This window comes from Vigna umbellata, chromosome 6 (assembly GCF_029865625.1).
Source record: "Vigna umbellata cultivar VRB3 chromosome 6, Vumbellata_1.0, whole genome shotgun sequence".
NCBI classification, from domain to species: domain Eukaryota; kingdom Viridiplantae; phylum Streptophyta; class Magnoliopsida; order Fabales; family Fabaceae; genus Vigna; species Vigna umbellata.
Genome location: NC_142170.1, coordinates 36,354,062 through 36,378,191, shown reverse-complemented (window position 1 = coordinate 36,378,191; position 24,130 = coordinate 36,354,062). Strand labels below are relative to the sequence as shown.

General features: G+C 33.6%; 3 protein-coding genes and 1 long non-coding RNA gene across 5 annotated transcripts; 3 read left to right on the top strand and 1 right to left on the bottom strand.

Moving 5' to 3' along the window:
- Window positions 1-856: 856 nt before the first annotated feature.
- On the top strand, window positions 857-3,458 carry LOC124835461 (magnesium-protoporphyrin IX monomethyl ester [oxidative] cyclase, chloroplastic). Its single transcript, XM_047310382.2, has 5 exons — window positions 857-1,387; window positions 1,758-1,822; window positions 1,923-2,250; window positions 2,515-2,613; window positions 2,872-3,458. The coding sequence occupies exons 1-5, from the start codon at window positions 872-874 to the stop codon at window positions 3,133-3,135; spliced, it is 1,272 nt and encodes a 423-aa protein (XP_047166338.1). The 5' UTR covers window positions 857-871; the 3' UTR covers window positions 3,136-3,458.
- Window positions 3,459-4,396: 938 nt separating this feature from the next.
- On the top strand, window positions 4,397-5,308 carry LOC148197379 (uncharacterized). Its single transcript, XR_015780035.1, has 2 exons — window positions 4,397-4,836; window positions 5,077-5,308. It is a non-coding gene; the product is annotated as an uncharacterized LOC148197379 (long non-coding RNA).
- Window positions 5,309-9,026: 3,718 nt separating this feature from the next.
- LOC124835459 (putative aquaporin SIP2-1) lies at window positions 9,027-11,196 on the bottom strand. Its single transcript, XM_047310380.2, has 3 exons — window positions 10,770-11,196; window positions 9,499-9,759; window positions 9,027-9,387 (listed from the first exon to the last, which is right to left on the bottom strand). Exons 1-3 carry the CDS (start codon window positions 11,052-11,054, stop codon window positions 9,223-9,225), a joined length of 711 nt encoding a protein of 236 aa, XP_047166336.2. The 5' UTR covers window positions 11,055-11,196; the 3' UTR covers window positions 9,027-9,222.
- Window positions 11,197-18,927: 7,731 nt separating this feature from the next.
- On the top strand, window positions 18,928-24,123 carry LOC124840181 (vacuolar lysine transporter YPQ1-like). 2 transcript variants are annotated; one of them, XM_088093169.1, is made up of 13 exons: window positions 18,928-19,395; window positions 19,610-19,652; window positions 20,417-20,443; window positions 20,557-20,646; window positions 20,791-20,966; window positions 21,423-21,588; window positions 21,675-21,797; window positions 22,164-22,283; window positions 22,647-22,667; window positions 22,872-22,930; window positions 23,065-23,155; window positions 23,494-23,589; window positions 23,799-24,123. In XM_088093169.1, the coding sequence occupies exons 1-12, from the start codon at window positions 19,166-19,168 to the stop codon at window positions 23,542-23,544; spliced, it is 1,197 nt and encodes a 398-aa protein (XP_087949295.1). In that variant the 5' UTR covers window positions 18,928-19,165; the 3' UTR covers window positions 23,545-23,589; window positions 23,799-24,123. The 2 variants fall into 2 exon arrangements, with proteins under 2 accessions (XP_087949295.1, XP_087949296.1); XM_088093170.1 differs by having other exon boundaries at window positions 18,931-19,395; window positions 20,809-20,966.
- Window positions 24,124-24,130: the final 7 nt, after the last annotated feature.

Genomic DNA, 24,130 nt, shown 5'->3' with positions numbered 1-24,130 from the left:
AAATAAAGGGAATGTTTGTGTAAAATTTTGAATGGAAGTATAACATGAGGAAACATATATTGGTGTGGTTACTCTTTGCTTTCTCAAACATATTTTATTTTAAAATGTGGCCCTGACAATTAAAAAAAAAGACTATCATATCTAAAAATCTGTAATATTATCCCAAAGTTGTATATATTATTTTTACCCAAAAGGATATTCAAGAGTTTCTTTCAATTTTTAATGTTAAATAAAATGAAAATACAAAAAAAAAAAAAGGAATTTCTGTGGCCGAGCTTTTGTTTTACATTTGTATTTTTGTTCCATTGGCCGGGTTTTGTGTGGTCTTTATTCATGTTTGTAGGCTCTGTCCCTCAATGACTGCTATTGGTTCTGCTTTTGCGTCCATAGAATAAAAAATCTGAGTGTTAAAGGTTAATCAGATGCAATATCCTTGTTGCAAGACATTTTTATTGCAACGTAGCACAATTTCTTGAACAAAAATTAAAATAAAAAATCAACAAGCATAATCTAAAGCATTTATTTTATAAAGAATTAAATTATTCACGTAGCACTTTTCAGAGAGCACTGTTTTTTTCTGTTTTTATGTTACAAATACTCTCCTTTTTTTTTTCTGTGTACTTGTCTGTGTAAAATTGATGTGTAAATATAACTCTTTTTTTCACTTATTTAAAATAATCTGAACAAGACAAACAAGTATCCAGAAAGCCACAGGCTGTGATCTACATGTAATCATCACAACCAATCATAAAGCAAGAAGAAGCTTACACCACCTGCCACGTGTCAAGTTTCAATTAACTTTCAAAGATTTCATTGGATGAGATTCTATCACACCCAATCCAAGTTATAACTTCCTCAGTTCTTGTCCTTGATGCTTGCCATTCCTTGGTCCTCAACCTCAAACACAAACCTTTGTAGCATCCTCAACAAACCAAACATGGCTGCAGAGATGGCTCTTGTGAAACCAATTTCCAATGTGAGTCCCAAATTTGGCAGCCCCAGAATGGGTTCATACTCCAAATTCAGCACCATAAGAATGTCTGCCACTGCCACCCCACCACCATCCACCTCCGCAAAGACAAGCAAGAAGGGCATCAAGGAGAGCCTTCTGACCCCAAGGTTCTACACCACCGACTTCGATGAGATGGAGACCCTTTTCAACACTGAGATCAACAAGAACCTCAACCAGGAGGAGTTTGTGGCCTTGCTTCAGGAGTTCAAGACTGACTACAACCAGACCCACTTCGTCAGGAACAAGGAGTTCAAGGAAGCGGCTGATAAACTTGAAGGCTCCCTCAGACAGATCTTCGTGGAGTTCCTTGAGAGGTCCTGCACTGCTGAATTCTCTGGCTTCCTTCTCTACAAAGAGCTTGGAAGGAGGCTCAAGGTATCATTCGACTTTCAAAGGAAAAATTAAACTACAGTATAATTAAAGACACCGTCAGAGAGAGAGAAAAAATCTAACCTTCAACTAATATTACTGTTTGTAGTATGATAAATTCTACCACTTTATCTTGTCAATGCATTAGTAAGATTGTTTTTGGGTGACATTGAAAAATATAGATAGTCATTGAGGCAAATTTTGTTCTTTTCCATAGCTGTTGCAGTTCTAAGTACTAGGATTATGTTGTTCTGATGTTGGTCTGTTAATGTAGTTCTGCTACAGTCCATGTCTTTACAGTGAACTATCTCGTACAATGTTGTGCTTTATGCAATTTTTTTGTGTCTCGTTCTTGGACTGATTTATTATTTTACAGAAAACCAACCCTGTGGTGGCTGAGATTTTCTCTCTGATGTCCAGGGATGAAGCCAGGCATGCTGGGTACGGCCACACCTTTGGCCTTCATCTCTTAACTATCCTTTCATTTTCTATTTGATATCTTGTTTGTAATTGTGCATGACCTCATTTTGATTGTGGGCAGGTTTTTGAACAAGGGTTTATCTGATTTCAATTTGGCTCTGGACTTGGGTTTCTTGACCAAAGCTAGAAAATACACATTTTTCAAACCCAAATTTATCTTCTATGCTACATACTTGTCAGAGAAAATTGGGTACTGGAGATACATAACCATATACAGACATCTCAAGGCCAACCCCGAGTATCAATGTTATCCCATTTTCAAGTACTTTGAGAACTGGTGCCAGGATGAGAACAGACATGGAGATTTCTTCTCCGCTCTTATGAAGGCACAGCCACAATTTCTAAACGACTGGAAGGCAAAGTTGTGGGCTCGCTTCTTCTGTCTCTCGGTATTTTTTCTCCTTTGCTTATGGCTTCTTTTAAGATTCTTATGATGAACTCAATAACATGTAGTGCCAAATGCTGCTAGCATAAGAATGTAATAGAGATTACAAGTGAAAAGTTAGTATACAGAATCCTACAAACCTTAAATGATATATAATGCATGTCTCAGCGAAACTTGTTATCACATTTGAATGTCTTTTTTTCATAAGATTGAGACCATTTACCTTCTTAACTGTGCTTAAAACTTAAATCTCAATTTTATCTTGCAGGTTTATGTCACTATGTATCTTAATGATTGCCAACGTACGGCTTTCTATGAAGGCATTGGACTTAACACAAAAGAGTTTGACATGCATGTCATCATTGAGGTTAGCTTCTGTGTGCATACTTGTTGAGATCACTATTGTTCTTGTTTTAACTTCCATTACTCTTTGTTACAATGACAATTTGTTTCTATTCAGTCCCAATATGAATTTAGTAACATGGTATGATAAGATGAAAATAATGGAGCCTTGAGTTACGATTAAGAAAACTATTACTAGTAAGAGTTCATCAACAAAGAACAAATGATGAACTCATAAATTACAAGCAGTTACTCAAGCTTCATTTCTGAAATGATTTTGCAGACAAACCGCACAACAGCTCGGATTTTCCCAGCTGTTCTTGATGTTGAAAACCCAGAATTCAAGAGGAAGTTGGACAGGATGGTGGAGCTAAACGAGAAGATTCTTGCTATTGGTGAGAGTGATGACATACCGTTGGTGAAGAACTTGAAGAGGATTCCACTGGTTGCTGGCTTGGTGTCTGAAATCTTGGCTGCATATTTAATGCCACCAATTGAATCAGGGTCTGTAGATTTGGCAGAGTTTGAACCGCAACTTGTGTACTGAAGTTGTATATAATTTGATTAAATTATCCATGTGCTTCTGATCTTCATCAAAATGTTCATCTTCAGTGCTACTAGTATTGCTGCCAAAGTAAATTATGGTTGTATAAGACAGTGAGGAAACGTTTACCACGATGAGGTCCTTTTTAGTTTAATCATATTTTTTTTCTCCAAACTCCCTTTTGTATCTCCATTTTGGTTTTATAGAAGTTCATTAGGAATCTTGGCCTTATGAGGTACTTATCAGGAAACGATATTTTCCTCACTCTTATGTTCCAATTGGATGCTCTTGTCTTAACAGCAAATATTGATGAGATTTCCCTCAAACCCCACTCATCAACGGTTTATTTTGCCAATTTGGTTTCTCTTGAATTCAGTATTGTTTCTCTACAGTTAAATAGAGAATTTAAAAATAGATGTTCATTGTCATTGTGTAAGTTTTTTTTACTGTCAACTAAAAGGACTTATTTCCAGTATGATTTTCCGGTAGCTATAGAAAAAAATGAATAGGTTTACAATATATGAAAATTTATGATTGGATAAGTGTGTAGAAAATATTTATAGTTGATGCATGAGTGATTTCTTCAATAAAATGCAGAATGTGATAAAGGTATCAGCAACTAGCAAATATTCAAAAAACCAGAAAAAATGGTTCTATATTGTTGGCCGCCTATAATGTTTAAAAAAACACCAAAATCTTCTGGTACACCAAGAGATAAGCTTGCAATTTGAAGCATTGCATTGTCATTCAAAGAAAAGTTATTTCCTGCAATATCTCACAATTTAGTTCCTCTCCATTGTACATTGAGGAGTTTATTCAGAGAAGAAGAAGATTATCATAGACAAATATTAAATCCCTCGTCCTTTTAGGTGTCATTTTATTTCTTTTCACGTAATATATATAGGAATAGGTAATCCAATTCCTTTCACAACAAAGAGAACAAGGTTGTCTAAGTAGTTTAAAAACTATATTTTTTAAGTGTTGGTGCATGAGATCCATAAATAATCGGATAATATTGTAGAGTTTAATTTAGTCTCACATCACTTAATTTATGAGATATTGTTATGTATTTAATTATAGGTTTAAACCCTCGAATGGTCCTCGTGTTTATATAGAAATCTCAAATAGGTCATCATATTTTTAACCGTCTCAATTGGGTCCATATATTTACAAAATATCTCAATTGGGTCCAAATATTTGTAAAAATAAACCAATTTTGCCATAACCGTTAAGTTGTCACAAACTGCGTTAAAATGTGCTGAAATGAATATACTGAGGTGGATATTTTATTAAAAAAAATATGTTGTTAGTAATGACATGGAATTTAATAAATATATAAAAATAGAAAAATTATGCGATTAAAAAAAAGGGGATTTGAGAGTCTGAGTTTTGTCTTCTTCGCTATCCCCCTAAAAAACTGCAGCACCGTCGTCCGTTTCATGAGGAAACTGGAGAAGGAAGAACTGGTGATGAAGGAAGAAGGTGATGAAGGAAGAAGGTGGTGGAGCTGAAGGGGTGGATCTGAGGAAGCTCTTGTGTGGCGACTGTCGCGGAAGACGGAGGAGGACAGCAAGGATCACGGAGGCTGCGACGACGTGTCGAAATCGAGCAGATCGGCGCGCCGGATCCCTCATCGTTGGAGCCCTCATCTTCTTGCCGCTCTGCGACGTCGGAACCCTAGGCCGTCCGCCGCTGCCATCTCCGGTGAGATTTAATCACACTATCTTCACCCTCTTCTCTGCCACGTTTCTCTGTGTGCGCGTATCACCTTTTCCCCTCCTTTCTCTGTTTTGATTCTTTCTCGATTTGGATTCGTTCCGAGGGTGATTGGGGCTGATTGGGTGCATTCTAATGGGTTGTTGCTACCAAATAGAGAGATGGTGAATCATATATTGTCATACATATATTAATCAAATTTTTACTTTTTACTGTAATTATGTGCAGCTCAAAGGGATGAGATAATTGTGGAGTTGTACCAAGATATTATCATGGAAATTTTGTCATAGCTTGAAAGATCTCCTGCTATTCAAGTACGTTTCAAAAGGGTGAAACCAACTTGTCTCCGATTCGGTTTTGTAGTGCGATGGCTTTGGTTTCGCAAAGGAGATGACAGCAAAGATGAACAGACAGTAACGATTTAGGGTTGGAAGGATTTTCAAATTGGTTCTCTCGTGGATTTTCTGAGTGCAGGCCATTTTTCTCACTTTTTTCTGCTTACATTATTTTTTTATTTTTTTTAATTTATTAAATTCCATATCATTACTGACAGTATATTATTTTTAATAAAATATCCACTTCAGTATATCCATTTCAGCACATTTTAACGCCGTTTGTGACAACTTGACAAAATTGGTTTATTTTTACAAATATTTGGACCCAATTGAGATATTTTGTAAATATATGGACCTAATTGAGACAGTTAAAAATATGATGACCTATTTGAGATTTCTATATAAACACGAGAACCATCCGAAAGTTTAAACCTTAATTATATAAACATTTCTCTATTTGGGAGATACACTAAAACATAAATATATTTATTGTGTTGTTTATTTTTTTCGTTTTTTTTATTGTCTTGTTTCTGACATAATTTATGATGATTTACATTCACTTTACTTCTATTCCTTAAAGAGTCAAACATATGCAAAATTTTATTTTCCATCTGAAAAATTTGCATACTTTATATTTATATGTCTCCTTACATCCACATCTCAAAGTACTTCATAAAACATTTCTTTCTTTCATGATTAAGTTTCACATATGGATGTGAGACACATATTTATGAATCTTCACTTAATCATTCACTTAATTTACAATATTAAAAATACATAAACATAAATTAACATAATATTATATATTATAAATAAGACGTATAAAAAATATAATAAAGAATTAATTTAATAATATAATTACCTTGGATTTAAAGAATGAGCAAGACAATAAAGATATGTTCCTCCTATCCAACAATCAATTAATATTGACTCTATTTTCTCAAAAAAAAAAAAAAGATGAATATTCAACTTATGTTATCCTTTCATGTTGGTATATGATCTTTCTCACATTGCCAACATTGAATTCCACATTTCATATACTAAGTGAAGAGTAACCATGTCTATATCTATTTTTTCTGAATACATAAATAGGGACAGTAAAAACAAGTATATAATCAACCTTCATCCATCAATTGTCAGTTAATAAAGTTTATTTCTCAAATTTTGCATTATCCACAATATCCTTTGTAAGAAGACTCATTCATCACTAACAACTAGTCCTGGAGTCTTTTTTTCAAGCTTCTATAAACCTTTTGAGAATGAAAATGGTTAAAGCAAATATTGTTGGAACAAGATAAAGAAATTTCAATGAGTTGAAGTTATTGAACAATGATAATATTGTAGAGTGTCTCAAAGTTTTTAATAAAAGAAAAACATCTGATGGCATTTGGTTTGGTTCTTTTAATCTTAAAATTTACTTAAAGTTAAAAATAAAACTGTAAAGTTGACGTATAGTACTTTTATAAACTTTAGTTAAAATTCTCAGTAATATATTTTTAATTTGTGATATTAAATAAATACAGAAAAGAAAAAGTTTCTAAAATTAGATTATCCAAAATATTTATATTTTTGTTTGAGAAAAATATAAATAGAGCTTTTTAGTCAATTGAGCAGTGTTTTTCCTTTATTACACAGTCATTTTGGAACAAGTTATGTAAAAACTCTCATGATAGAGCGATGGTTTTACTTTAGGAAAAATATATTCAATTAACCTCAACATGTAAATATTACTTTTTAGTTAATCACTAATATTTTAAGTTTTACCAAGAATAAGATATTTTTTAAATCCTTAAAATATTGTTTAGATTAGAGAGTGAAAAGCGAAAAATGAAAAAAAAAATGAAGAATATAGTAAAAAGTGGAGTTATTAAAATTAAAACTTGTAATTACTTCTCGCCAGAATGATAAATATTTAGTAAATTATTAATTATATAAAATTAATATAGATACGAGAATGAAAGAGAAAGAGAGGTTGATGTATTATTTAGATGTAAGTTTTGGTGGAGACAAGACTCAATTAATTATCAGACTGAAATAGTTAGTAAATTAGATCTTTTACTCTTTAGAATCAAAGATTTTAAATAGAACCACCTTAAAGATTTAGTTTTGTACAATATTTGTGTTAGTAATAATGGGATTCTTCAAGAATCTTCCACGAACTCAAAAGACAACATTATAATGGTCCGTGACCTGTCCAAAAGTAAAGACAAAAGTGAAAAAACTGGCATGGACTTGGATTTTCTATGCATTTCTCATGGTACTAATCGCACCAACTTTCAATAATGTTTTTTATTCAATAAAGTGAAGACAAAAGTGAAAAAACTGGCATGTTTCTTTATCACTAGGAAGGCCTGAAACTATTGTCCAATTTAGGACTCATTTGATATATATTTTCACTTCTATTCAGCTTTTGTTTTCATTGATTTTATTTAATTATATTTGAGGTTTCTCAATTTTTGTCATCTAATTTATTTATTTTTTACTCTTCTCTCAAATTTTAAATGCGGTATCTTTTATTAATATAGCAAGTTGATTGTGGGCATAGATATATTAATGTTAATGTAAACTAATCATCTGAAAATAATTCATAATTTACTTAGTACATTTTCCAATTATTCGTTCGATGTGTAATGTTCATATAAAAAAAATAAAAGTTATTTGAGATTCGTTAATTCTCAAATACAGTGTTGAAACAAATGTTCGTTGTTGGGAACTATTATCGTTGGAAAATTAATGAAGATAAGGATATAAAGTCTCAAATTAATGAATATCACAAGTTGCTTAAAGATATCAAAATGGAGAACATTCTTCTACTCAATGAATTTGTTTCAGAAATTTTGATCGAGAAATTGTCACCATCTTGGATTGATTATAAACAACAACTCAAACACAAACACAAGCATATATCACTTCCAAAGCTCATCACATATAATTATTAAGAGAAGTAGTGTCTGATAAGCTTTTGTAATTTATTATTATTATTATTATTTTTAATTAAAATAAGTTGTTTATAATATGATATGAGAAGACATATAGTTTATGTTTTTGATTAACAGACACACCACATGTGAACACCTATTAATTTTTTATCCCATGAGATTCATGATCTTGTTGGCGTATCAAAACAACTTTTGAGGTTCATATGCATAGGTGAGATTTAATGTGATTGTGAAACATTTTCTTTATACGGAGGAATCGATCATTTATGATCTTTATACGGATAACATTAAATACACACCCCATAAATATTCTAATGTACTTTGGAACAAGTTATATGAAATGTTTGGAATCTGCTCTGCACGCAGGGTAACAGTTTGTACTTCTATAATTGAGGTATTTAATGTAAGGTTGGATCTTTTGGATTGAAGTAGAAGTCAATCAGAAAAACATGCCTCAATATTTAATTATAAAGAACTTGGATTATGTTACATAACTCACTTTTGTCCTTAGCAAATAATGTTACATAACTGTGTAAAAACTCCCAGAAGCCAGTTAGATAATTATTCTATGTTCATACATAAAGATGAAAAAAAGAATGAAATTGATGTCTTTACAGACTAAAATTAAGTTAGAAGCTTATTTCGTACCCAAATTTGACTTTTAACTTACAAGTACTTATGATTTGTCTCTTATAAATAATGACATTTATTTTGCAAATGCCAAGAATCAAGAAACATATCATGATAAAATAACATTGTCAACAGTGGTGTTCTGCATTTGAAAAAAAAACACCGTTCATTCGTGAGTTTCCTTGCCATTTCATCTTTGTTCATGTATCCGACAGAAAAGTTTATTGTGGTTAATAAGACAGAAGGAAAGTAGAATGCATGAGTCATGCACGCGTGCAAAAATGGAATTAGACAATTGGAAGAGCATGGAGTATTACAAAACACAAAAGTTGACAAAATAGTACACTCTGATCCATGATTATATCTAGTAACCTGTACATGTTCTTGGCTTGCCATATATTCATCCCACAAACTGTAAAAACAAATATTTTAAGCAAGTGGAAAGACATCTGGCACAAAATTAAGTTTCTTCAATCAGATTTACGTTTTAAGGCTGCGTTATCTTCTTTTGCAGGCGGCACCAGTAATTTGAATGTCCACACTGCTAAAATAGTTGCCTCTATGGGAGCAAGCCAGTATACAAAGAAGTGCTCCTTTGTTATGTGATCCCCACGAGCATAAGCCCATCCCATCACCTGAACAAGTCAAACCAAGGTTACTTAGCAAGAAAACAACAAAGGTTTCTTCTATGGTTCACAAGACCAAAGTTTTCTGATGACAGAAAATTCGGATACAGCAGTACTTACTGATGCAGGGTTCATACAACCACCAGTCAGGTCAGAACCAAGAATATGAAGTGTTAATTTTGAGAGGCTGGAAATCCAAGTCTTCATGAAGAAATTTTCACGAATTTTTGTGGCAAGTCCAAGTGAAATGGTTACAATTGCAAAGGTTAGTAATCCTTCTGTGAGTGCACCCTGATGAATGTCAACGTTCAAACGTGGTCCCTGTCCCACTTCAGGAATGGTATCAATAAGAAATTTAACGCCAATAATACTTCCAACCACCTGGAGAGATTGAAAAACATGCATATTTCAATGATACTCTTCAACTCAAGATGAGTTTTGAGACAATCACGGCTATGGTTGAGATGTATAACAGAAAACAAGCAACTGCAGGAAAGTGATTAACTAAGTTGCTTTCTAGCATGGCCAACAAGAATCACATACGTGATTGATTTCATGAAATTAAGGATCCATGGATTGGAAGGTATTCCCACAAGGTAAATTCTACAATCTATAATGTTGGAGTTTAGGTATAAACATGAATCTAAATTTTGAATTTTACCTACTTCAAACGTGAATGCATCAATGACAATTCAACGTATAACTTATGAAAATAGTTTGGCAATGAATCAATGTCAGTATGTCATTAATCAAGACAACAAGAAAATTGTTTTGCGGTCCAAACATGAGAAAAGCACGAATTTTGAATCTTCAGAGCAAATTCCAAAGGAATCCTATGGCGGCTTCAAAATCTTAACTAACTATCCATAATGTAGTTAAGCCATCTTCTGCACATTGAGAATATCAAGATATCTGAATAATATCTAAAATGTTCCACCCATCACGTGATTATTAAGTTGAATGATGTCCAGTGCAAGCAAATCCGGCACAATAGCACAAAGACAAAAAGTATCATCAACCAACAATGCTAAAAAATGTACCATCATCATCTAACCCAACTATACTTCTGAACTTTTCAATCAAGGCAACAAGAGCAAAATCGAACACGATTAACCAGCAATAGCATGAAATTCAACCCTAGTCAATCACAGTCAAAAGGGGGCAAAAAAGGTCAACTTTCACATACTTACGTCCCAATGCTAATTCGTCACAACGAAAACTTCTGACAGACCCACAAATAAAAATTTCCATTTCCACCAATTTTCTTCGCATCTCCAATCCAGGCCATTTAATTAAAAAACCGGGGTAGCGCAAGATCAAAAAAAGAAAAGAAAAGAAAGACCCAAAACGAAAAGGGTATTCATTTGTTCATAACAGAAGAAAAACAGAACCTGTGCGGGGATTCTAGCACCAACGCAGTAGAGGAAGTAGTTAAAATCCCTAGAGATAGAATCAGCCAAAACGGTGAGGGGGTTGTAGGCGCCGCCACGCGTAATCTTGACAAGGAAGGCGAAGAAGAACATGCTGGCGACGGAGAAGGTGGTTTTGATAACCTCACCGAGGGGTGAGTGACCGAAGCCAAGATGTTGGAAGACGATGACGCGAACAAGAACACCGGAGCATACCCACATGAAAGACAGAACGAAATCTGCAAGCAGAAGGCTGATTCGTCCCATCTTGAAAGATTACAGGATGAACAACTGTGTTCAACTACATGGCCATGAATCTTCCTTCTTCTCTTGTTTATGGATGTGAACGTAGAAAGACGGGTGGCACGGACAGAGGAATCGCATTCCCAAATAGTAAATTCAACATGACCACTTGTGTTTTGGCACATTTTATAAATTAATGTTTTTGGTTTTTTTAACATTATCGTTGCAGTTTTCTTGGAGAAAATATTTTTGTAATGACATTCTTGCTTAAATTAGGTTCGATTTATTGCTTTTTTTTTTATGAGATGTTATTTTCAGGTTTAATATGTTGCATTTATTCAATATCTTCTTTCAACTTTTTTAATATTTATTTCAGTTAAAAGGAGTGAATTGTTAGATTACCATTTATAAGTTGATCATGTCAATAATATATGGTTTTTCAACCTTTTTCTTATTAGTCATCATATTTCCAAATATAAAGGATGAGCAAATACGAGTTGGAAAAGTATTGACTTATTATATATGGTAAGTTTTTAAATGGTGTGTGTATAGTATAAAATATTAACCGAGTGGTTACAAACAACCAATCGGATATTCAGGTAATCTGTTTATATCTTATTCTGTTTATATTTTATTGGGCTTATATCAGCTCAGTATCATGAGGTAAATTATAAATACAAAGCCAGGGCCAAAAGCCAGGTACGTTCCACGCATTATTTACTCTACGTTACTCTCAAATATTCAATAGTGATAATCATTCACTAAATATTCAACCAAGAGCCGAGGCTCTTCAAATCACACGCCTAACTTGGGCGTCGGAGTACCTTTTGCAGGTACATCCTCCCTCGTCAAGAAAGAGACGATCGGTTTGTGCCAACACCGATCGACCAGTAGCAGGAGTTTGGAAGCTAGCGAGCGTCTCAGACACGTCAGTAGGTTAGTCTCTCGGTCCCAAAAGTATCCACCGAAACATTTTGGCGCCTACCGTGGGGCCGAGCGTCAAACCCAATGGTGACCACGAGGAGCATGGAGGAAGAACAGAGCACCAGAAAGATGATTAGAAACCACAAGAAACCAAGACAAGCGTTCGGTCTCGACATCACTATTTCAAATCAACACCAGAAACTTTCGACAAAGTGAAAACTATTTTACGTGAGACGTCATCAACAAGATAAGTATTTTTTGAAATATGAATATTTCATAAAATATCTAATTGCTAATAGATATTATAACAACTATTTTATAGATATTTTAAATATATATAGTATAATCCATAATATATTATATGATATATGATATATTATATATAATATAGTATATAAGTATAAATATAGTTATCTAATTATTATAACCGAAACATTTTCTGGCATGTTTAAAATAGTCAAAGAAATTGTTGTGTGAGAGATAACTATCAACAGCAATATTATAAAATCTCAAGACGATTTTGATACCTTGTTTATTATCTATGTGATTTATTCGGTGCAATTCATAATATCTGGTAACCGAATCATTTATTATACGGTTATATACCATAATATATATCATCATGAGAATTTCAGCAATGAACATCTTGAAGAAATATATATCAAAATCCACGCCATCAACTAGGCAAGTGCAGACTAAGATCTAGTCATAAACGAACTTCATGCTTAAAGTATCATGGAATTCAATAAACGAAGGGAAGTCTCCTATTGCAAACACTAATTACCAATTTCGTCAGCAAAGTTCATAATTAACGATCAAGTCCAAGACCGAGCGGTAAATCCCTCTCGGGAGAGAGGTAAATTCCTCTCAAAGACGAACGGTAAATCCCGTTCACTAGGAAACACTCCTAGCTCAAAGCAGAGGTAAAACCCTCTCAAAGCCGAACGGTAAAGCCCGTTCCCTAGGAAGCACTCCTAGGTCGAAGACCGAGCGGTAAATCCCTCTCGGGAGAGAGATAAAGCCCTCTCAAAGACGAACGGTAAATCTCGTTCACTAGGAAACACTCCTAGCTCAAAGCAGAGGTAAAACCCTCTCAAAGCCGAACGGTAAAGCCCGTTCCCTAGGAAGCACTCCTAGGTCAAAGACCGAGCGGTAAATCCCTCTCAGGAGAGAGGTAAAGCCCTCTCAAAGTCGAACGGTAAAGCCCGTTCCCTAGGAAACACTCCTAGGTCAAAGACCGAGCGGTAAATCTCTCTCGGGAGAGAGGTAAAGCCCTCTCAAAGACGAACGGTAAAGCCCGTTCACTAGGAAGCACTCCTAGCTCAAAACAGAGAGGTAAAGCCCTCTCAAAGCCGAACGGTAAAGCCCGTTCCCTAGGAAGCACTCCTAGGTCAAAGACCGAGCGGTAAATCCCCCTCGGGAGAGAGGTAAAGCCCTCTCAAAGATGAACGGTAAATCCCGTTCACTAGGAAACAATCCTAGCTCAAAACAGAGGTAAAACCCTCTCAAAGCCGAACGGTAAAGTCCGTTCCCTGGGAAGCACTCCTAGGTCGAAGACCGAGCGGTAAATCTCTCTCGGTTCATGTTGAAGGACGAGCGGTAAATCCCGCTCGGTTCATGTTGAAGGACGAGCGGTAAATCCCGCTCGATTAATGTCGAAGGCCGAGAGGTAAATCTCTCTCGGTTCATGTTGAAGAACGAGCGATAAATTCCTCTCGCTTAATGTCTAAGGACGAGCGGTAAATCCCGCTCGGTTAATGTCGAAGGCCGAGAGGTAAATCCCTCTCGGTTCATGTTGAAGGACGAACGGTAAATCCTGCTCGGTTAATGTCAAAGGCCGAGAGGTAAATCCCTCTCGGTTCATGTTGAAGGACGAGCGGTAAATCCTGCTCGGTTAATGTCGAAGCCCGAGAGGTAAATCCCTCTCGGTTCATGTTGAAAGACAAGTGGTAAATCCCGCTCGGCTAATGAGGTAAAGCCCTCTCGGTTGATGTTGAAGACCGAGAGGTAAATTCCTCTCGGTTCATGTTGAAGGACGAGCGGTAAATCCCGCTCGGTTAATGTCGAAGGTCGAGAGGTAAAATCCTCTCGATTAAGGTTGAAGACCGAGAGGTAAATTCCTCTCGGTTCCTGTTGAAGAACGAGCGGTAAATCCCGCTCAGTTAATGTCGAAGGTCGAGAGGTAAAATCCTCTCGATTAAGGTTGAAGACCGAGAGGTAAATTCCTCTCGGTTCCTGTTGAAGGACGAGCGGTAAATCCCGCTCGGTTAATGTCGAAGGTCGAGAGGTAAAATCCTCTCGATTAAGGTTGAAGACTGAGAGATAAATTCCTCTCGGTTCCTGTTGAAGGACGAGCGGTAAATCCCGCTCGGTTAATGTCAAAGGTCGAGAGGTAAAGCGCTCTCGGTTAATGTAGAAGACCGAGCGGTAAATTCCTCTCGGTTCCTGTTGAAGGACGAGCGGTAAATCCCTCTCGGTTACTGTTGAAGGTCAAGCGGTAAAACGCTTTCAGTTCCGCCAACGCAGCCTCCCTCAAACTCATCAGTCCTATAGTTAACCACGGCTAAAGCCAACCGCTTAACTCGGACTTGGGGGGCATAATGTATAGTATAAAATATTAACCGAGTGGTTACAAACAACCAATCGGATATTCAGGTAATCTGTTTATATCTTATTCTGTTTATATTTTATTGGGCTTATATCAGCTCAGTATCCATGAGGTAAATTATAAATACAAAGCCAGGGCCAAAAGCCAGGTATGTTCCACTTACGCATTATTTACTCTACGTTACTCTCAAATATTCAATAGTGATAATCATTCACTAAATATTCAACCAAGAGCCGAGGCTCTTCAAATCACACGCCTAACTTGGGCGTCGGAGTACCTTTTGCAGGTACATCCTCCCTCGTCAAGAAAGAGACGATCGGTTTGTGCCAACACCGATCGACCAGTAGCAGGAATTTGGAAGCTAGCGAGTGTCTCAGACACGTCAGCAGGTTAGTCTCTCGGTCCCAAAAGTATCCACCGAAACAGTGTGTAACGTTAATCAACATAATAAATTATATTTTTTTAACACATTAAAATTAAATTGAGAAAAAAAATTAAAAATACTTTGAATAAAATTTTTAAATATTAGATTAAAAGATCTATTAAATCTTATTTTAATATTATGTAATGTACATCACCTAAATGTAAGACTAAAAGATAATTTATAAATATAGATATAGAAAATATAAAAAAGTGAGCAATTTAACAATATTATTAGATTGGTGTATAATCTTGAAGTTTTAATTAATCTTTGCATATATGAAGTATAAATTGTAAAATTTAAACGTATATTAGAATGTTTAGTTACTTATTTATCTGCTTAAATATAATTTATGGATGGTTCTATATTTCTCTCTTAAATTATCAATAAGAATCACTCAGTAGTTATGCTTAGATATTGTACATCTTAAACAATATTATTTCTTTGTCTAATATATATGAACTTGACAAGTCTCAAAACTTAAAACAAATTATTTATCATTTCTTCAATGACAAATATTAAATTAGGAAATATATACAATTAGGTTTTAACAAATTCATCCCTTCATTAAAAAAATATTCTTGGATTGGGTTGGATTAATGTTTTACATTTTTTTAGTATCAATTCGATTAGAAAAATATACTGAAACATTTTCTGCAAATGAATTAAGAATTACTTTTAAATCAATGGATATTGAAAAAAAAAATCATTCATAAGAAATATTACTTTCAAACTTTCTTAATCTTTTATAATCAATGTGATTCAGTTATGAGTTATAAGAGATAAAGAGATTAATAATAAAATTATATTCATATATCCTTACAAAGAGGAAAGTTACATTTACTTGTTTAATCATTCTAAGTTAATACTAATTTCAAGTTTTTTATAACTACCTTATATAAGAATACAATATAAAACTCTATCATAAGAAAACCCTCCTAACAACATTAGTCATGAACAACATTAGTCATGAACAATAAAAAAAGAAAATGAATAAAAAAAGTTCACTTAAACAAATCTTAGATTAAAGTACTAAGAAAAGAAAGAATGAAGATTTTTAACGTTAAATTCATCAATTTATGAATTCAATTGCATGGTTGTTGTGGAAAACTCCTAAAATATATTTTTAGAATGAAGAAATCCCATTGTCATATATATTAAAATAGAGTGAGAACATAATTTTACAAGTTTTATCATTTTAGTTAACAAAAAATTGTTTTAACCCGTTAAAGTAAAACTTTCTATGAGATATTAATTTGTTAACTAGATGTTAATATGATAAAAATTAACTAAAATTTATTAATCGTCCATCTATAATAATTAAACATTTGTTGAGATCATTATATTTATAAATGCTTTAATATCTCTTTTGATTTCTATTTTTTTAGTTTGTTTAAAGTGGTTATCAACTTTTTGAGTTTTTAAAGTGGTCTCAATTTTTTATTTTTTTCAATTTGGTTCATTTTCTGTCTAAATAGTTAACAATACAATGTTCACATGAGCCAGGTTTGAATGACGTGTTCCATTTCTTCTCACGTGACTCGCCACATATTTCATTTTCTTCCCAACCCATCTAGAAACCCTAGGCAACTGGTCCCCTCGATACCAACACGCCACCACTAACTACCGCAAATCGGAGACTCTTCAACCATCTATTTGAGCCGCCAATTTGCACGTATCGAAACCCCAAAACAAAGCCCTAATCGCACCACCAGAAATCATTGTAAAGCCACCATGCCATTAGTCACCATCAAACCTTTGTTAGCCACCGTAGGTACAGCCAAGACAATAGCCATGGTATCGTCGCTGGCTGGGCCACCATCTTCGTTCAAGCAAAACTTGCAAAAAAAATCAGACCTAAATTGTTCCATGTTCGTTTATTATAAATGGATTGGATGAGATGATAATACAGGAATATTATTATAATTTCATTGGATGGTCAAATTTAATAATCAATTTTTTTTTAAAAAAACATTTATTATAACGTACTAAGCAATGTATAATATGGTAAGTTGATCACATATTATAAGGTACAATAATATATACGTAATAATATATAACATATTATAACGTACAAAATCTTCTACGTTATAATATCTTTCACCTATTATAACGGACAAATGAAAAATTGTTATAATAAACTGCGTATATTATAACGTACTTCAGAAACTACGTTGTAATATGTTGAACACGTTATAAAATGTGCAGACTTACTACTATATTCCCTGTAACTACGATATAAAAGATTATTTTTGTACGTTATAAAAAGTCATTTTTCCACTAGTTTACAGTTATTGAATAATGAATTATGTACAAGAATCTTAAATAAAAGCATACTAAAACAAATGATGTTTAGTTAAAAAAAAAACAAAAAATTAAACAAAAATTACAAAAAAATAATATTACTTTAAAAGTTTGAAAAAGTTTGAAGATCACCTTAAATAAAACTACTGACCAAAATAATGACAATAGAAATCTTTTAATAAATAATGATAGGAGATCATTATTATTTATAATTATCAATATTTTATTGTCACGTCGGACAAATGGATTTATATTTCTCAAAACCTAACTGAAGATTTTCTCTCTCTACTGTAGTCTCTTCAATTTTTCATCATCAGCCACACAAGGGCCACTTTCACATGCTCCACCGTCGACAACGTTGTACACCGCCAACTTCGTCCATACTAGGGCACCCACATATCATTTAAAATTATTATTTAGTATCTTTGTTTATTATGCATATTGATATAATATTTATAATTATCATTTATCAATATTATTTTATATATTATATCAACATATTGTTGTTATTTAACTAATTTGAAAATTGATTCCAATTTTTATATTAGAAAAAGTTGATTGAAGAAAAAAAAATAAGTAATCATTATCTTTTTAATATCTTTTTAAATTAAGTGAGTCGGTTTGTTTAATTTACGGGGAGTTAGGTTAAACTTATTTTATTTTTAAAATTATTATTAAATAAATTGAATTAAATTAACTCATTTTAAAAGAATGAGTCAAAAATATCACATAACATTTATTGCGTGTGTCACATTTTATTTTCATCGACAAATCAATTTTAACTGATGACTTATTCAAACCACATGTTTTTATTGCAATGTTATTACGGTCAATCCAAAAAAGGAGAGGCTATATTAACTTATTTTTAGAAAAAAAAATGAGACCACACTAATAATCCTAATATAACATGACAAAATTAAAAAATATCATTCAACCAAGTTAAAATAAATATTTTACAATTTTAAAATAGGTGAAAATGATAGATATAAACAAGGTTACAAATCTTGAGAAACGTTAGCATTGATGAAAAATCTCAAAACAAATTATTGTTAATTAAACCATAAATGTTAAAAATATGAATAATTATTCTAGAAAGAGATTCGAAAGTGGTTAAATTGAAGTGGAGAATTCGTATTCTGAGTGGACGTAGAGTTTCTGTGAGTTGGAGAAGCAGCTCCGAATCTCGACCTTTTTCCTTTCCTTTCTGGGTATTCATTTGCTTTTGCATGTGTTCGTCACCGTTTTATTCAATCAATCTTTCTCTCTCTCACTCTCTCTTGCCAAAAGTAAAAGATCCGTCCTTTTTTCTTTTCCTTTGTGAACGTGCATTGGGTGGTTTTATCATGAATTTACTGTACCTGAACTCGTGATGCATTCTGAATATTCGATTTTTACACTTGATTCACTCCTATAAAGGTTACTTTTCGTAACATATCTGACACCAAATCAACTCATCAAGTGACAGCAAGTACATTGAAATATTTCAATTTTATAAACTCTCTAATGTTCATTTCGTCCTATGTTTCTTTCTTTTTGGTTGTTACTGTCATGATATAACGTCCTGTTATTATACGAACAACAGAAATACTAGGAAACACCTTTTTTAGGGAAATCTCAAATTTTGGTGGTCCTGGATCAGATTTAACGAGTCTCTCTTGATTTTATAGTTTTCAATAATTTTTAACCTGTAATAAAGCGTGTATTTGAGAGTGTGTTGCTAACACTCTTTGGTTAACAAACTATGCTTCTTCTGCAACATTCTGAATCTTTTATCGTTTTGTAGTGTTAGCAATAGTGTTGATGATGTGAGAAAAATCTGTCACTGATTCTTTGTTACTTTATTTAAGATTTGCAGGTATCAGTTGCTCCTTTTATCCAATGGAAGTGTTTGACAACTTCATCCTCTCTGTGTGGTGTCATAGCAATCAGCATTGCTTGCAATCGATCAAAGAGCAGCTGAGCGGTGCTAGGGAGTCAGCATCGTTCCTTTTGGGTTTAATCAGTGTCATTGTTTGGGTTGTTGCTGAGATACCTCAAATAATCACAAACTATAGAACAAAGTCTACTGAGGGTCTCTCTCTCACTTTCTTGGTCACATGGATAATTGGGTACTTGGCTTTTCACTAAATTTTCCTAAGGGCTACTCGCATTTTTGTTATCTAATTCAACCTATTCATTTTCCTGTTTATTTGTTTGTTCTGCTGGTCTATTTGAATGCCTGGCATATACTGGTTACAATTCATTCAACCTTGTAGTATTCTGATACAATACTAGTTCTAATTCTAAGTCAACTATTCTGATACAATATATTTTCCACTACAGAGATGTATTCAACCTCCTTGGATGCCTGCTGGAACCTGCAACTGTGAGTGTCTCTATTTTCTTGTGTCTTAAAGCTTTATGTTGCTTGTATTTTTGGAGTCATCTTTAAAGTTTGCCATTACTTTCTCCCATTTGCAACATTAATATATGTAAAAATCACATACTATTGAACGGGAAAAGCAAAATACATGGGTTGGATAAGACATTAGCCAACTAAATCATTTTGTTCTCAAATAATTAATTTTCAAAAGAGAATTATTTTCATTTTTCTCACTTATTACGCTCTAGTTGGGAAGGTCCCTATGCTCTATGAGAAGATACTTTCAACAATTCAGATTTAATAAAATTTTTATTATAAGTTTATTTATTCGTTCTGTTTCTGTAGTTACAAAAAAAATTCCTTTTAGTTCTTGTACTTAAAGAAAACCCCTTCACATAATTTTTAATCCTATTCGATCTTCGTTATAAGAGAGACTAAAAGAGATTGCAAACGGTATGTGTAAGGACTAAAACTTTTTGTTTTTAAGCATAGAAACTAAAATGGGAAATTTTTGTATTTATAACCTTGGGAAATCGAACCTTTTATTATACGACATTTTAAATTTAATCCCATGTTATAAATGGGTTTGCTATCCTCATGTTCTGGTTTTTGAGAACAGAGTGTAATGCATGCTCTTTAGTTCATTGGGAGCATCATGAGCATTTGTTTTCCTATTTTCTGAATATTTTTCCTGTTGAACTTGTTATGGATCATATGGATAATCAGTAAGAGTATACAGAGTAATTCTTGATTTCTTATTTATGCAGCTTCTTACTCAATTATACATGGCAGTGGTGAGGACTCTAGCCCAAGATTGAGGGGTTTCAGTACCTACGAAATCATCTTTTCATCTGACCTTTCTGGTCAGCCAGTTGATGTGACATTTTCCTGATGTGTTAAAATGCAGCTCTATACCATTATAACTCTTGCTCTTGGTTTACAAACCATTTACTATGGACATATATATCCTCAACTAAAATACAGGAGACAGCTCAAGGTACAAGTCCCTATACTTTATTTTGCCAATTATCATTGCCTTTTCAAAATCAGAATCCTTATATCTCACTCCTCATTCAACTAGAGTCTGATACTCTAGACAAGTTTATATACTTTATCATTTTTGTTTTGTATTGTATTTTAGCATTCTAAACATGAGCAGGTTGAGACATTCACAAAAACTGGACAAGGGGAAAAGGCTGCCGATGCTGAACAGAGTATTAAATTTGAAAATTCAAATAGAGATGGCAGTCCGAGTTCTCCTATTCCTCTTCCAGCATTTCCTCAAAGAATTGGTACCGGAAGGGAATTATTCTACCGGTAATTAATCTTTCTCAGAAAAATCTATTAAAAAATGCACAATACTCTATTTCATAGTCAACTTCAATCTCCTGATGTGGTCACTTTAAAGAAACATATTGGATTCCCTTAATCTTGGGCTGTCAATTTCAATGCTGGACATTTTATCTAAGATTTCTTAGTTTGAAATTCAAATATCTGGTTCCAACATGTTGTTAACCACTATGAGCTCTATATTTCTTTTGATTGAATGATTTATTATCTTTTCTTTTAAAAAATTTCCTGAACAAAATGCTGAAGATTCATTGATATTTGTCTTCTTTCTCTTTGGCTTGGTCCCTATGCATGGTTTCTTTTTGTGTTAATGTGAAGTGAATAAGCACAGATTTCCCACAATGAGTTCTAGTTGGCTTTTCTTTCCCAAGCAAAGAAATTTATAATCTGTAATTTAGTGTATTCTTTATTTTGAATTCATAGGTCAGCAAGATATTTGTCTAAGAGTCACACTCCAACAGCGGGGTCCATCTTAGCACAGAGAATGGGATCTACTACTTCTTTAGATTCTATACAAGAGGGCTTGCTTGGTTCAACCATTGCAACACAATCTGCACCAGCTTCAAGGATGAAGAGTACTCTTTGTTTGGTAAACATTCTAATTCTACTACTATTATTTTACATAACTACAAGAGTGCCATAATTGAAATCTAAATCAATCTTGTCTTTGTTCAGGTTTCAACATTAACTTTTCTTGGTGCTATCAACCTGCTTCAACCATTGAGTACAAATATTAACCGTATGGGCTCAAACCCACGACAACAATTTGTAATTCATGTTGGGCGAAAGCTTTTTCAGGTTAATGCAAATCGCAACTTTGATTACCATATTAGAAATTAATCGTCCTGTTTTGATATCCTGCTAACTGTTTGTAATATAGTTTGTGTAGTATGAATAGCCTGAACAAGAAATGAAATTTAATTTTTTTTATTTGTGATTTGAAACTTTTTGGTTATTGCTAACCAATGTTAGGTGATTGCTGCATATTAGTTGCTTATGAGTGAGGAAGAATGACAATATTTCTCTAAATGACTAAAAATTCACTTTAAGTAGTTCTTAAGGTGTAATCCGTTTCAAACTTTTATGCATGCTAAAAGGAAGAAAAAAAAAAAGATGAAATTTACTTTTTCCTATTTCTCATCAGTTCATTTTGAGCAATTGCAGGTTGGCGATGATCAGTTACTAAAAACTGATGTTTCTGGAAGCAGTAGCATTGGAACCTTCCTTGGTTGGGCAATGACATTTGTATATTTGGGTGGAAGACTGCCTCAAATTTGTCTAAATGTAAGTTATATAATTGTATTCCTTAGTTTAGGTAGGAATTCAGCGGATAAAATTTGTGTTACCTGAGATAAGATTTTTTTGTTTAACTGCTACGGGACAGTAGTCATTCATCCTATCACTTGTGAGTATGCTTGTGGATGGTAAACTTGGAAAAGTATGTTATAAAGAATAATTGATGAATACAGAATATTTCACATATGAATATTATAGACAGGTATGAGATAAATTATTCCTTTGGTATTTTCCATGACGAACTGCTATGTAATATATAGAAAATTTCAAAATTATCTACACTTTAAGAAGGATTGATTTGTCTTGTTAATCAGATTATTTATATTGATACATAACTCATTGATTTTGCAGATTAGAAGAGGTCATGTTGAGGTTAGGCACTAACTATTAAAGCTGTGGTCCTTTATGCACTTTGTCTTGTTTATCATTTAGCACCTGAAAACTTTGGGAGGAAATATGGAAGATAAGACTCCTCCCTTCACCAAATCACTCTTATGAGAGTCTTAAAACAAATTAATTTCTAGTTACATGAAGCAGTGTCAGTAGGATTTTATAGTTGCTTCTTACTATTTGCAGGGTCTCAATCCTTTGATGTTCATGTTTGCTGTACTTGGAAATTCCACTTATGTAGCCAGGTATCCTGCTAGTTTATATTATCTTCTCTACTTAAAATTTCAGGACCAAAGTGACCTTTGCCAACTGAAAGTATCGAGGGTACGAAATTATCAAAATGTATTTAATGAACATTTGGTTTGTCTTTTGATGCCAGTATACTTGTGATCAGCTTGGATTGGTCAAAAATCAAACCAAATTTGCCATGGCTAGTAGATGCTGGAGGGTGTGTCCTTCTCGATTTCCTTGTATCCATTTTTTGTTAATTTATCTTTTCCAGATTATTCTTGCTAGAGAGAAGTGGGTTCCAGTTGAGAAAGTTATATATGTAGGGCAACAAAGATAACCTTAGAGCTTAGCTCATTAACTTTAAAGTTAATACATTGATTATCCAAGGTCCCTTAATCCAAACACGCAAGAGTTAAGGATCATTTAAATTGGAATATACGTATACTTATTATATTCTAATATTTAGTTTCAAAAACAATAGAGTTAAATATAAGGTCACATGTGTACATGACATTCCTTTTGAGCCATGCAGAGTTTTCTGGCAGAAGAAATTTGTCTACCTTAATATCTGCTTTAGATTTTAATGCAGTTTATATATTTCCGCTATTGGACCTCCCAAGACCTGTAGGGTAATTGCAAAATTGTGTACTGAGGAAGAAACAAGGATTTCCAGGTCTCTCTCTCTCCCTCTCTTGTGTGTATGTGAGCAAGCATGTATGTGTGCCATTTGGAATATGTTTGTGCACACCATGTATTTGTATTTCAAACATCTATCTTTCTGTCTGTCTATCTCTATCTATCTACCTACCTACCTTTTCAATCATTTTATTTAGGAAGTGCAGTGATATTCTTTCATAAATCTAACATAGATGTTCATTGCAGTCTGGCAATCTCCACCAAGTTGTACTAGAATTATGAGCATAAAACTGAATTGGGGAATGGTGACTATTGTCAGCTGGTTAATTGTTACAATCATTGGCGTGATGACCATAGAAGGAAAAAGGAAGTGATTCTGTTTATTTGAACTGCCAGCAATTTTGTATGAGGTTGATGCTTCCGGTTTAGATTCCTTTTCAACTTTGATGTTTTTGGTTCCTGAGATTTTCTGCCAGACATTCTTAGAACCAGTTCAATTTTACTTGAGGCGTTTTGTAAAGACATTTTGCACACACTTTGAGTTTCCTATCAATCTTCAATTCCATCAGAACTTTATG